Genomic DNA, 13,552 nt, shown 5'->3' with positions numbered 1-13,552 from the left:
ACCAAAAAACAAAAAAGCAACAGTTCCACTCAGTCACATCCCATAGCTGTCAACTTTAGAGAATGAAAATCAGAGAGGTTTTCGTGTGAATCTGAATTTTTTACAAAAAGAAATATAAAAGGGATTCTTGAAAAACAATGTAGGGACTTTCATAAATTGAAGTAAAATAGTAAGGATTTTTCCTATTTGCAAAAACATGATGTCATGCAAGACATTGCCAATTAGCACCAATAAAAGAGTAGGTTTAGTAGGAGCTAAAGAGTAGGTTAAATTACCAGTCATTACTACTGTCAAATCACAACAAAAAAAATCACCATCAGGTCTGAAATGGGACACATGGTCAAAGCAGATGCAATTTACCTCGTAGGTTTCGAATATCAAAAAGCAGAATTGATGCTGAGTGTTTAGTGAATTTTGTTTTTCCCCTCACAAATGTGGGTTTTTTTTTTGTTTTTTTTTGTGATTTGGCAACAATTTTTCAGGGATTAAAAATGAAAGGAACTTTTTTTGTCAGATGAATTCTGTGGGAATGATTTTCTCAGACCAAATAAGGATTTTTACAATCACTGTCATAACATAGGAGATATCAGAACTTTTTTGGAGTCCGAGAGATGGAGTAAAAATTCAGGAGACCGCGGCTATGACTTTTGAAAATAAAAAATTCTAAAAATTAACACCAAAACCGCTGGTAAATAAATACCAATGACATAAAATACAACATATTCGAAATTTTATGCTGTTAATAAGAATTTAAAAATTAAGATAAACGAAAAATCTCCAAAAGACTTCGAACCAGCTGGAAAATTACATTTGTAAACCCTTACTCTTTCATTATTCACTAAATGAGTTTGTTATTCTCATCACTATTCATAGTATGCTGTTAAATTTGAATACTGAATGAAAATATAAAAAAGGGCATGTTCTTACATCTGTTATAGTACATAATGCTCTGATCGCAGCTGCTCTATACTGATCCTCCTATAAATAAGTAATCACTCATATGATTACATTCGAACAAAATAAACTTGAAAATCATTTGAATAAGGCGTCAAAATACATAAAAGTGAAAACTATTTAAAGACATCACAAATTAACACCTAATGGGATACACAAATATTAAGAGATGAACATACCTTTCCAGTCATATCTTTTGTCAAACTGTAAAAATAATAATTGAAATATAATTGAAACCGCAAAAAAATTTATACAGTCATCTTATTGATATACAAGCTCAGAAATCCTGATATATCTATTAAATTTAGAAACCATAAGATTTGTAGAATTATTAAAATCTGTAGTGCGTTCTTGTCCATATAGATGGTGCACCCATCCCCCAGGGTTCTTGTGTGACTGTGAGAAAGTCAGCTTGACTTGTATCACCAATATAACCGTAAACAGCCCCTCCCCCATCGTTAATTTATAGTGTGAAGAGATAAAAAATTACAAGAATCATCTCGGCTCTGTCCTTGAGTAAAATTCGTTAAAAATGAAGATTCTTTTCATTGTGCGACATTGCACCAGTGAATGCTATGCATTAAAAGTGCAAATATCCTTAAAAATGCTAAATGAATTGACTAATGTACGATGATGACCTTCTTCAAACATGTACCTTTTAATGGCACAAAAGGGTATTGTAGAAAAGGAAACACCATAATAGGATCTTCCTTTAATATTAATGTTTGGATATGTGAAGACTACCCATTTCTGCATGCTTTGCAATCATATTTGTTAAATTTCTCTATAGTGGTCATAGAAGACGAGCATCTTACCACTGCACCACCCATAGTGGCAAAATGCCGGCTGGCAAGGTTCATTACAACTTCATTTTACCCTTAAACTAAGAAACGTAAAACATTTATATTTTAGGAATTTAAGTGTCTTAACAGAATGAAAAAAAATTAATGAAATTTTAATAACCTGAGGTAAATCGTTTGGATGTCATCGCATGTCAAAGTAGCTCTGCAGCCAAAATAACAGTTTTTGTCATTCTAGAGTTAACAGAGAGACTAGAAAGAATTTGACTTAGAAACAAATACCTGCTGGTAACTATTATGACATCCTCCGATATTTTTGCAAGTTCCTTTATTCCTAGGTACACCATGCGACGAAGTACTGGGTCGTTTGACTGGAATAGCTTGGTCATAGCGAAAAAAGTTTCTGTAGCTTCCACAGTTCCCAGCTGTTCTCCCTGTATTTCAAAATTATTGAAAAGCATTAATTACCATGTTGACACGTGAGCTCTCTCAAATTTCAGATGATTAAATGTGATAGACACTACTCTATAATTATGAAACCTATTTCGAGAGCTGTGTTTAATGAATGCAAATTTCACTTTAAACAATATGTTTTTACCTGATTCAAAATATAAATAATCTTTGTTAATATTTGAGTGCATTTTCTTGGATTCAAGGGAGTCTCGTTGAAAGTTCTTGCCTGAAAATGATACATAAAAAAAAACAATAAAATACAATGAGAATAAAAAAAAAGTGTTCAAAAATAATGTCTTGCTGGCAGTAATAAGAGAGCAAATTTCTAAACTGTGATCACATTAAAAGATGAAAGCTGCAGAAAAAAAAACCACAGCAAATTACACAAAAGCAGAGCATGGTGTTTTATCATTTGATCATTTTTGTCGCACCACAGTCATTTTCTGCACACGAGGGCTAATTAGACCGGGACCTACAATTTATTGCCGATTCGAACGGCAGGCTTGTTTTTCATACTCATCGAGAGGTTGGTGCGCTAACCCCTCGATGGGGGACTCCCTGCGGTAGCAATTTTTGCTGCGGTCAAGTCGCCGTTTTTTGTTGTACCCCTGTGTCAGGAAAGTTTTCTGACAAGGACGAGCTGGGTATCGAACTCGCGACACCTCTAAACATCCTTTGGTACTTTAGGCGAGCATCTTATCGACCGGGCTACCGCGCCCCGCATGGTGTTTTACGCTGCACAATATGGGTGTTGTTGCAATGCTCATCACATTCATTATTAGAAAAATTCTTGATAAGGAAGTAAGATTGCCATTTGGTTCATTCTTACAGTTTCATGTTCACCATTCTTTTTCAATAAGAAAAACTACCACTTAATTATGTTCCTTGAACACCAAGTCATTACTAGATGTCACGACATCTGTGTGTGTGTGTCGTATCATAAAATTTTTTTTTTGGAATGTCGCATGTAGGTGTTGCTTTGTTGCACAATAATGCCAGCCCGAAGGTAACCCAGCTACCAATCAAACTTCTGGCAAAATTTAACCAGGGAATATTGGAACGCTTGCCTTATAGTCCAGACCAAGGCCGTAGCCCGGGGGGTGGGGGTTGGTCCCCCTGAAATGTGATAAAATGACCGGAAAAAAGATGGCCAAATCTATTGTTCTATCACTTTGGTTTCCCCCAATATGAAAGTGGTTCCCCCGAAATTTCTGGCTCACTCAATGGATAATACCCATATGCATTCTTCCCCTCCTTTCTGGGGGCAGCTCAAACAAGCATGCAAGGGGGTGCTGTGCACCAAGTCAGCAGGTTGTAAGGAATGGCAGCCTAGTTCACTCATAAATTTTTAAAATTTTGAATAATGAAGTTTCAAGAAACCAGTGCTGTCACTCTTTTTTGAGACATACCTTGACAACAAGGATTTTGAGTAAACTTGAGGGGAACAGACATGGCCAGGGGCTGTAACACCAGAAACAAGAATTGACTCTATTAGAAGGATCAAGTGTACATATTGGTGCCCGCAGGAGCAGTCAAAGAAATCATCCAGATTCTGTCTTGTCCAGGGCCTGGAGCACCAGAAACCCCCCCCCCCACTCCTATAGTTTCTGTTCTGGGAAGGGAACCTCTCAAGATAGGTAAGGTGTTTTGGCGTTAACAATGTTCAACTTTACGTTGTAACAACCGTTCAACTTACGTAAAAAATTCAATCATAAAAGGAAGGCAAATATCATTGCTCATCAATGAAAGCTGTAATGTGGAAAAAGTTGTCTGGCATCATAATTAAGAGTGGTGAAATAATTATGGACCAAACAAAGGATGATTTGCACAAAAGAGGAATGCATGGTCAAGTGTATGGCTTTGGGTAGATGCAAAAGCAGGTTTATCCCAGAGTCAGGCCCTAAAGCCTTCCAAGCCGCTCTCATCAAGGTCATTTTCATAAGACTTTGTGCCCACGTGCCAGGTGAGCCCAAGCCGCACCTGCTCCTTCACATAAGAAAAGCATTGCAGCATTGGAGCCCAAAAAATTTTCTGAGAAAGACATTAGCCAGTTTGCAAAACAAGAACTTAGACTAAGTGCTACTTTTCTAGCATCCTTTTCCTGACACTAACACATGAGAGAATCTATGATAAAGGCAAATAGCAAAAGAACACATTTCAATGATAAAGAAGGTAGCATATACATTAGGGTGGCAGTTAGGTATAGGAAAATTTTTGAACGTTAAAATTTTTGTTGCTCTCTCCTGTTCCAATCAAAAAAAAAAAAAAAAAAATGATCTGTGCAAAATTTTAGCTCAATTGAACTGCTAGGCAACCCTCAAACACCTTAAAGTTGGAACATAGTATGAAAAAAAAAGAAATGTTAATTCCCTATATTAAATGATTAATTCCATTCAAAAGCGGTACTTTTCCCCCATCTCTTTTTTTATTCTTAGAGAAATTTATGAGGACACATCCAGGCAACCCCAGCAATTGCTTAAAAACATTCTGAATCCAATTTGCCAAAAAAATTGTTCAAATTCAAAAAATACCTGAAATATCAGGAAAAATTTGAGAGACATCAGGTTTTTTTAATTAACGCACACAACTTCTATAAGAAATACATTCTTATTCACAGCAATAATTTTTATAGAATCAAAAATAATGTGAATGAATGAACAGTGATCATTATTTTTTCCTCAAAGAGGATTTATTAAAATTAAAAATTACTGAAGTATGTAAACTACCATATTCGTTCTGGAAACGCCTACACAGCTGGGAAATTGAGAAAAGTCAGAACACTGAATATTTAAAATCCAATACTGCCAAATGGACAAAACGCTTTTTTTCCAACTGTACAATATCGATTGAAGCAACCTTATTTGTCTTCTGATTTCTATCTCACCCAGTTTTTAACTGGGACAAGGCAACTTCAAATCCTATCTTGAGAGATTTAACCTCGCAAAGAGTGACTTATACAGTTGTGGCAAAGAAAAGGAGGATCACGAACATCTGATCTTTGAGTGTGCAAAAGTGACAACTCAGAGAACTACAATTGCACACGATCTGCGAAAGCTGTCAATCTATGGCCACCAGTACCATCAAAATTGGTGCACCCAAACAGACTCTGTGTGCCCTTCGAAGATTAGTCTGTTTTGAGTATACACCATAAAGGACTGAGGCTTGTTTTTTTCTTCCCCTTTCTTGTTGTTTCTTTTTTTCTTCCCCTTTCTTGTTGTTTCTTTTTTTCTTCCCCTTTCTTGTTGTTTCTTTTTTTCTTCCCCTTTCTTGTTGTTTCTATCATATTTATTATTTCATTTTCTATTTTTTTTATTTATTTACATGCTTACCTTTTTTTTACTCCTTCCACTATTTTTCTTTTCCTGTTTTTATTACTTTTATCATTTTTTTAAAATCATTTTTATATTTTTCATATTATTGTTTTATATTATATATTTTTTCTTTCTCCTCATTAAAAAATATAATTTTTCTCTTGTATATTTTCAATGACAAATATGCATGTTGCTGCCAAAGTCCGAATTTGGCCTTTTCATGAACTGACCAGCTGATCTGGCTAATGTCCGAAATCCGAGCTTTCACCAGCCCATATACATTGATCACCATGATTTGGGATCATCGATGCATTGACATATTTTTCATTGATAATTATAGCCATTTATAATTAGCCATAGCTAATCATAATTGTTACGGTTAGCTATGGCAACCCTAATGATAAAAGAGGAATCTGAATATTTATATTTTAGTGATCCATATATATGGACGTATAAGGATCAACACACATGGGACGGCGAAAGCCTGAATTTTGGACATTGGCCAGATCAACTGGGCCGGTCAGTTAGCAAAGTATCAAACTTAATATTTTGGCAGTAACATATATACAAATGCTGATTGTACCATTACATATGGCCCTATGTTATACTGCGTGGTGCGTGCTTAGGGAAGGTTTTAGTGACAAAAATGTAAAAAAAAAGAAAAAAAAGAACTTGCTAGCAGTTGGATATTTTTTTACGATTGGTTTCACAGATTGTTGCTGGAGACCAATTTTTCGGGAAAATTGGATTCACAATGTTATTATTCAATTTTTGGGATTGCCTGGATGTGTCCTTCTCAAAGAAAAAAAATGGTCAAAATAAGGAAGACCACTTTCGAACAGAATTGATCATTGTGTATATATATAGGGAATTAACATTTCTTACTATAATTCAACTTCAGGGCATTTGAAGGTCACCTAGCATGTCTGATCGAGATAAAATTTTATACAGATAGTAATTTTTTTTTGATTAAAACAAGATGGGTGGGGGGAGCAAAACTTTTAAAAAGTTGAAAAATAAGAGCCACCCTAATACACATAGTAGACTATCTTTCCTGACTAGTTCGGTACATTTAAGGCGGTATTCACCGACATGGTTTAAACTACAGTCACAGTTTTTTGATAAATGATCTACACGGATTGGTTAAATTCATGTCTTTAACCAATCTATGTTGATCTCTTATACAAAAATTGTGACTACAGTTTAAACCATGTTGGTGAATACAGCCCTTAGTTAAAAAGAATAATAGTCAAAACAATAGGAGATTCACTATAATGATGTATCTACATATGCTGAAAGAAAAAGATCCGGTTTCTTTGTCGGGTAATAAATAAATATGCTTGACTGCGGTTTCTTTTTCGTGCCCAATCACAGTCTTCCTATATATATATATATATATATATATATATATATATATATATATATATATATATATAAAATCTGAGAGAGACAATGTAAGTCTCTCTGACATACTGTCGGTGGGTCCTCACAAGTAAGACTTTTGTTGGTCACTTCGTAGATCATTGCAAATTATCATCCCATTCACGCAATTTGGGGGCTGAAAAACAACACATAAGCTCTGTTCACATGGGAAATAGAAAAAGCGGATTTAAAACCTGCTTCAAGAATTTTCACCAATGATTGCTCTCCATTTTTCCTTATGAAGGAAAAAAGTAGTCAAGCAGGTGCTAGCACTCCCAATGCTACCGCAACATTTGCATATGTGAACAGGGCTGTAGAGCGAGTTTGTGGACATACTTTATTGAATTAAGTCAATACAGTGATGAGAATCACACAGTATTTTGATTTTTTTAAGCAGTTTAAATTAACAGGATAAATACGCAAATATGTTACACATTTGATCTATCGAATGGAGGCAGTGAAGGTCAATGTCAAGTGTTTAACATGTTTGGCCTCCTGGAAGGACAGTTGTCTTGTAGAGGCACATAATGCATGTGCTCAATATTCTTTTCTTTGTTGTTTTTTGTTCTTTGATTGTTCGTTTGTAATGTTTTATGTAAATGTTCATGTCAAATAAATAAGTATTATACAGACCTCTTGAAGCACAGTAGTCTTCTCCAAGTTGTGGAAGGGGTTGCTACCATTGCCTAAAAAGAAAGAAAAAAAATATATAAATATGCATACAAGTCAAACCTCTCTATCTCGAAACTGACGGGACAGGAAAAAAATTTTGAAATAGAATTTTCGAGAAATAGAGATTTTAGTAAGAAAGGAAAAACACTCCAAAAAAATTAATTGATTTATAAACTAAAAAATACTGTACTATATTTTACTACATACTGATGAAATTTATTGGTTAAGTTATACGTACAATCAATGTTCAATCACACTATATGCAAATACACTAAAATATGTTCAAACTTTTTTCGCATACTTTTCAGTTAAAATAATCCGAAACTCCATGTTCAACATTATTCTGAGATTCATTGAAATTCGACTGGTTCGCCAGATCTGATTCCTTCATCACTGAGATGATTGGTTAGAAACCTGTAGCTTCCTTGAAGTAACTTTGAATTGTCTGATGGCTGACTTTCTGCCATGCTGAACAAAGCCATCCACCCCTCTGTCAATCACAGTATTCCCCCATGACCGACAAAATCCATCAACACAATGGGTGGTAATACGAATAATCCTTTCTTATTAGTTCCTTTCACCAGCGAAGAAAAGATAGAAAAGGAATTGTGTTTTCTTTTTACTGTCATTGGGATTGGCCTTTGAGAGTTTTTCGAAAATTACTTCGACAGAGGTGAAAATTCATTGATTTAGTACAGAAATGCAATGATTTTTCAAGATATAGAGTTTTTTGAGAAATAGAGTTTGAGAAAAAGAGTTTTGAATACAAATACAATGCCACAACAGGCAAATTGCCCAACAAGGTGGCTGACTTAAGAACATCACGGATCCCCGAGCCATTTTTTGGAGGCCCTACCTACTACTGCTACACCACACATGCACCCCCCCACCCCGCGGAACCCCCAACGAATCTGTACATGCGGGAGTGTGCGTGTAATGAAACGTGACGTGAAGTTTTTTTTGTTTCCTTGTAATGATTGTTATGTGTAGTGCTGCCATCTGCCACCAGTTTTTCAAACTTTTTGACTGTGTATAAATTATATATATACAGTGAAACCTGTTTACGAAAGACACTGTATGAGATGGTCTGTTCAATGATTAGTGCTTATATCTGCACCTTTACAAAATATAAATCTGTCTAAAACGGAATATTATTTCAGTCTGTTGACGCTCGGTTTCATACAGGTTTCACTGTATATGTTACGGTAAAAGCCCAAAGAGTGGTAGAACCAGTAAAACCTAATTTGAACGACTAATTAATTATAATTTTAATTAACATCAGAATCATTGTGATTTATGAACAGGCCTCGCAAATTTAAAAATTTATGAAAATTGGAAAATTTGCAGTTTTACTAATTTTCATGATAGTTGGTAAATATCAGCATTTACCGAAGTGCTTGGTTTGAAATGTAAACATTTACAAGTGTTTTTCGGGCTTTCACCAACTTGCGGGGGGTTACTCTTCTGGCTTTTACCTTAACATACATATATATATATATACAGTAATACCTCGATAAGTCGTCACCTCAAGTTATCGAAAAATTATGACGGCTTAAGCGGAGTAACGACTTAAGAGGAGTTCCGTCAGTTTTAATGTGCAATGTTATAAAAATCATATAAATTTAAAGTAATATGAAATTTATTAAATATGAATCAAAATAACAATATTAATAAAATTTATAGATCGCGAAAGAATAAATATAATAGCAATTTTTTACCTTTTTTTATCTTTTATTACTTAAATTATTGTGGTAAAACGTACTTTGATTTTTACTAATAATTTTTAATTTATGCTAACAGTTGCTCTGTTAGTCTAAAGCTATAAGTAGCTCTAAGTAGCTTTCTTCATAATAGAACCCTCTATTTCACTTTAATTTTACATAGACATCAAATTTAGAGAGAGAGAGTTTTAGTATTTTAATTCTTCATCAGTAGTTCATGAGACAACTACAAAGTAATCTCGAACACTTTTGACTTAGTGGAGGGTCCCTGGGCTGGGAAAAGTAAACGGAAGACCTCAACTTGGGAAAGAATTTTTGATATAATATTTGATTGAATGAAAGATATTTTGTTTAAATTTCAAGCCCTAAATTAGAAGAGCCCATGCTTTCTATGATTATTTATTATCCGAGCCCGCGCGTTGCACTTTGACTTGATTAATTTGATTCTCCGATTTACATAATTTTTGATTTCCTTGCACTATATGTAATCTTTGACACATCAATAAATTTTGGTTTTGCCAGAGATGTCCTGGGGGAGCCGAAGTGCTTACGATACATCTTGCGAGAGAGCCTGGGTGTCTCGCGGTTTCTCCAGTAGAGCCCATGCAAAAATGCGATCTAGCTTGAACAGTCCCCAACGTTCCAAAAACCTTATTCTGCAAATGAACTTCCCAGTGTAACTTTCGTTACCTAAACTGTTCCGTTTGGGTATATAGGATTTTATGGTGACTTTTAAACATATGGCAATGCTGTTAACAAGCTCTTTTTTCATGGGAGCCATAAAAATAGTTTGTTCCTCTTTCTTAAACTTTTTCATAGTGATGACTAAACCGAAATTAGTGACGAGTAAACGAAGATTTAATAACATTGTGGTCTATGAGAACTGGAAGGGTCTGAAGAAAAATGATGAATGTCGTCACGGAGTGACGACTTATCAGGGCGAAGACTTAACGAGGTTTTACTGTATATAAGATAAACATTTATTCTTCCATTAACACAATAGGCAAGGGCTAAATATGGTTTTTGCATAATATTAACGCTTCATCCAAAATTTCATTTCCTCTCACAGAATCGAAAAACTTTCATGTTGCAAGACAGAGTTCTGGATTGTTTAAACCAGTTTTTCTCGACATTTTTTCTGCCCGTGGGCCCCTTCGGACCATATTCTTTTCTCGTGGCTCCCCTGTTTTATCTAAGGTCTAACGCTCATCAAGAAGCGAGACCCTTCCTACATATTGAAATGATTTTTTTCCATAAATTTATACTGAACAAAAATTTTTAAATAGGATTGGTCTCTAGACCACTGGGCTAGAATTTACTGAGCTAGTCTGAGTTCCATTCAGCACCACCATAGGCCCTACGCAAAGTGATGTGCTCATAGTCTCATACTAGCTGAAAGTAACGCAGCCTACACATATTTACCACTTATCTTCAAAATTCATATATTGTGCGGTACAAAACCTCATGAGGTTAGGTCACTTATGGACATGAGTCAAACGGGCATGGGACCCCCCTCACAAAAGTAGAACCGACAGTGCTGCAGCCTGGGAGGGCCAGATATGATTCTCATTTTTTTTCACACTATAAATTTAATATGGAAGGACCTGTGAAAAATCTAGCTAGGATACATGCAAAAGACCCCATCCTAGGGGCCGGGTCTCATTCATTGATTTTCTTATCATTGAGGTGTTCTTCTTCACATGAATTTATCGTAGCTATCTTCAGTTTCCCCGCTGTTCCTTGACAGTTAGTTGAGGCATTTTTTTTCTAGGGGGTCATTCACGTGTTACGTCAGCATCAAGGGGGGTTTCAGATTTGCTGACTTTTTATGACAAGGGAGGGGGGGAGGGGGTTTGAAGGTTGCTTACGTCATCAACCACTCCTTTTTGAAAATATGAAATATTCTAAGCTGCTGACGGGGAAGTCAGTGTTTTACTGACAAGGGGGAGGGGTCAAAAATGGCTGAAAATCTGCTTACGTAATACTTGAATGGCCCATAGTCATCTATTTTCCAGCTGATGCGACTTTTTTCACACCATTGCAACTGACCCTCTACTGCTACCAATTTGAATGAGGTTTAGGTATTGATTTGAAAGAACCTATATAAATTTTGTTTCTCATAGAATACCAAGTAAGATATGATTGCAGACACAGATCTTGTACTTTGCCTACTCTGGATTCGGTTATTTCAAGGTAGCACAACAATTCTTCTTGGTGAGTTTTCCATCATCTCTCCTTGCAATTCCAGGTGTGCAACGAGTCCAAGGTGAATTCACAACACCAGTCCTCTGATATTATTTCCAAAGAAAGCTCACCCTACTTCAAGAACAGTTAAATAATCTGTCTTCTAACATGCCCCACAGCAGAATATGCTGAAATCGCAATCAGTGCTATTACAGAACAATCTTTTTAAAGAAGAATTTTAAGGAAAATGCAGAAAACATTAAATTATAGAAATTTTTATCATTACCATTTAACTGTGCATGCACCTCGCACACATTCCTCTGCAGAATTTCTATTGAATCTCTGCATGCCAGAATGCGTGTGTACATGTTACGAACCTAACATGAAGTTTTCTTCTGTATAATTCTTTATATATATAGTGTGCTGGCATCTGCCGTCGATTTTACTAACCATGAGTGAAGTGTAATGATTGATTATTAGGCCTGTTGCTCTCTGTAAGTCTCGCCACAGAGAATTTTTACCACAGGACATTTCCAGTCAGTCAAAGTCATTCTGCTTTTGGGTGCCTCACAAGGAGGTGAATAAAAAAATGAAGGATTTTAGCTTAAAGGAGGAAAAAAAGAAATCCCCTTTTTAAAATTAAAAAAGAAAAAAATTGAGTGATTGCAACAAATAATGTGGGTGAAAAAAACAACAGTCATCCCGTTTTACAAATACCTGTTTACCATACATTCCGTTCGACCAAACAGGATGCATGGTCACCATAATTTCGAACAGAATCTTTTCCGGTATAATTATCATTCAGTTATTGTTATCAGAATCCCAGAGTCCTGATATAATCACATTAAGCAGCAACTTATAAGACTGTGCATACAACAAAAAATAATTGAAAATCGGGATTGATGACAATTGGAAATTAATGAACGATTCCAAAACTCAGATTTAATGAAAAGTAATGCCTAGAAGTTACGGGAAAGAAAAATAATTTGTGTCTATTTTTTTCGTATTTCAGTCAAAATGACTGCTAGCTGTCATTCTACGAAGTTAGAAGGTATTAAGGCTAAGCAAATAATATTTTGGTGATAAAAAAAAAACCGGCCCCTCCAGTTGGCACTTTCTGCGACCACGTAGTTTGTACAATTCAAGGTCTCGCCCTGATTACACCTGGAATTCGGCAAGCAATGTAAACGGAGAGGATAGACTTGAAGGACTGGGTCGGCTTCGGTATCAAAATGTGTTATTTGATCAACGTTGAAAGGATGAGAGTGGCATCACCCTCTACCACTCCCCGCCCATGATTTACATTAGTTAATAGAATAGGGAAAAAACAATAAAAACCCGGCTACCGATGGAGTTACAGTTTGAAACATAACACGAAGAACCCATCATTGAAGGATTCCTAATCGGGACTGAAACAGCATTTTAAAAGAGAATTTGATCATTTTGATCAAAAAATACAACCCAATACAAAACTATTATCACAATATTAACTAGAAAAAATTATTTCAAATATAATAGCATAACACGTAGAAATGAATTTAAAGGGAGGAGGTGGTATCGAGACCGATTCAACTTACGCCACCGGTCGGAGAAAAACCTCATTTCGGGGGCGAAGCGGAGATCGTTCAACTCGAAACACACGAAATATTCGCGTTACGGACCACAAAAGTGACACAAACGCCGGGATATTTAACCCTAAAATGAGGCAACGGGTTGCGAATCTTATGAGCCCTTATTCCCCGGACGACAACATCACGTGCTGTTTTTTGAAAATAAATTAATTAATTGATCACCTTCTTCTTCCTCTTTCTTATCTCTTCGTATCACGTACATTCTCCGTCTGCCAGGAATTAATTAATTAATTTTATTCGCGATTAAAATTTTATTCGCTCAAAAGAAAAAAACAGCTTCTCCTCCACGTCAAACAAAACACATACTCTTATTATTATTTTTTTTTTTTTTTTGTTGTTTTATATATACATACACTGTAGACGACAAATACGTAGCATTACGCGATGTGTTGCCACTCATTATT

The 13,552-nt window shown here is 35.6% G+C and overlaps 1 protein-coding gene across 1 annotated transcript in view; it reads right to left on the bottom strand.

Moving 5' to 3' along the window:
* gammaCOP (coat protein (coatomer) gamma) overlaps positions 1-13,552 on the bottom strand; it is a 41,149-nt gene extending 27,597 nt beyond the window's left edge. Inside the window, exons 1-6 of the mRNA XM_089253383.1 lie at positions 13,311-13,552; positions 7,574-7,626; positions 2,353-2,433; positions 2,037-2,188; positions 1,134-1,158; positions 928-978 (exon numbers count right to left, since the gene is read on the bottom strand). Of these exons, the coding sequence (XP_089109509.1) occupies positions 928-978; positions 1,134-1,158; positions 2,037-2,188; positions 2,353-2,433; positions 7,574-7,626; positions 13,311-13,350 (402 nt within the window). The 5' untranslated portion in view covers positions 13,351-13,552. The remainder of the gene's footprint in view (positions 1-927; positions 979-1,133; positions 1,159-2,036; positions 2,189-2,352; positions 2,434-7,573; positions 7,627-13,310) is intronic.

Source organism: Pholcus phalangioides, unplaced genomic scaffold (assembly GCF_987345545.1).
Source record: "Pholcus phalangioides strain wild (caught in Gottingen) unplaced genomic scaffold, Ppha-v1.0 ptg000037l_1, whole genome shotgun sequence".
Lineage (NCBI taxonomy): Eukaryota > Metazoa > Arthropoda > Arachnida > Araneae > Pholcidae > Pholcus > Pholcus phalangioides.
This window is presented reverse-complemented; position numbering and strand designations above follow the sequence as displayed.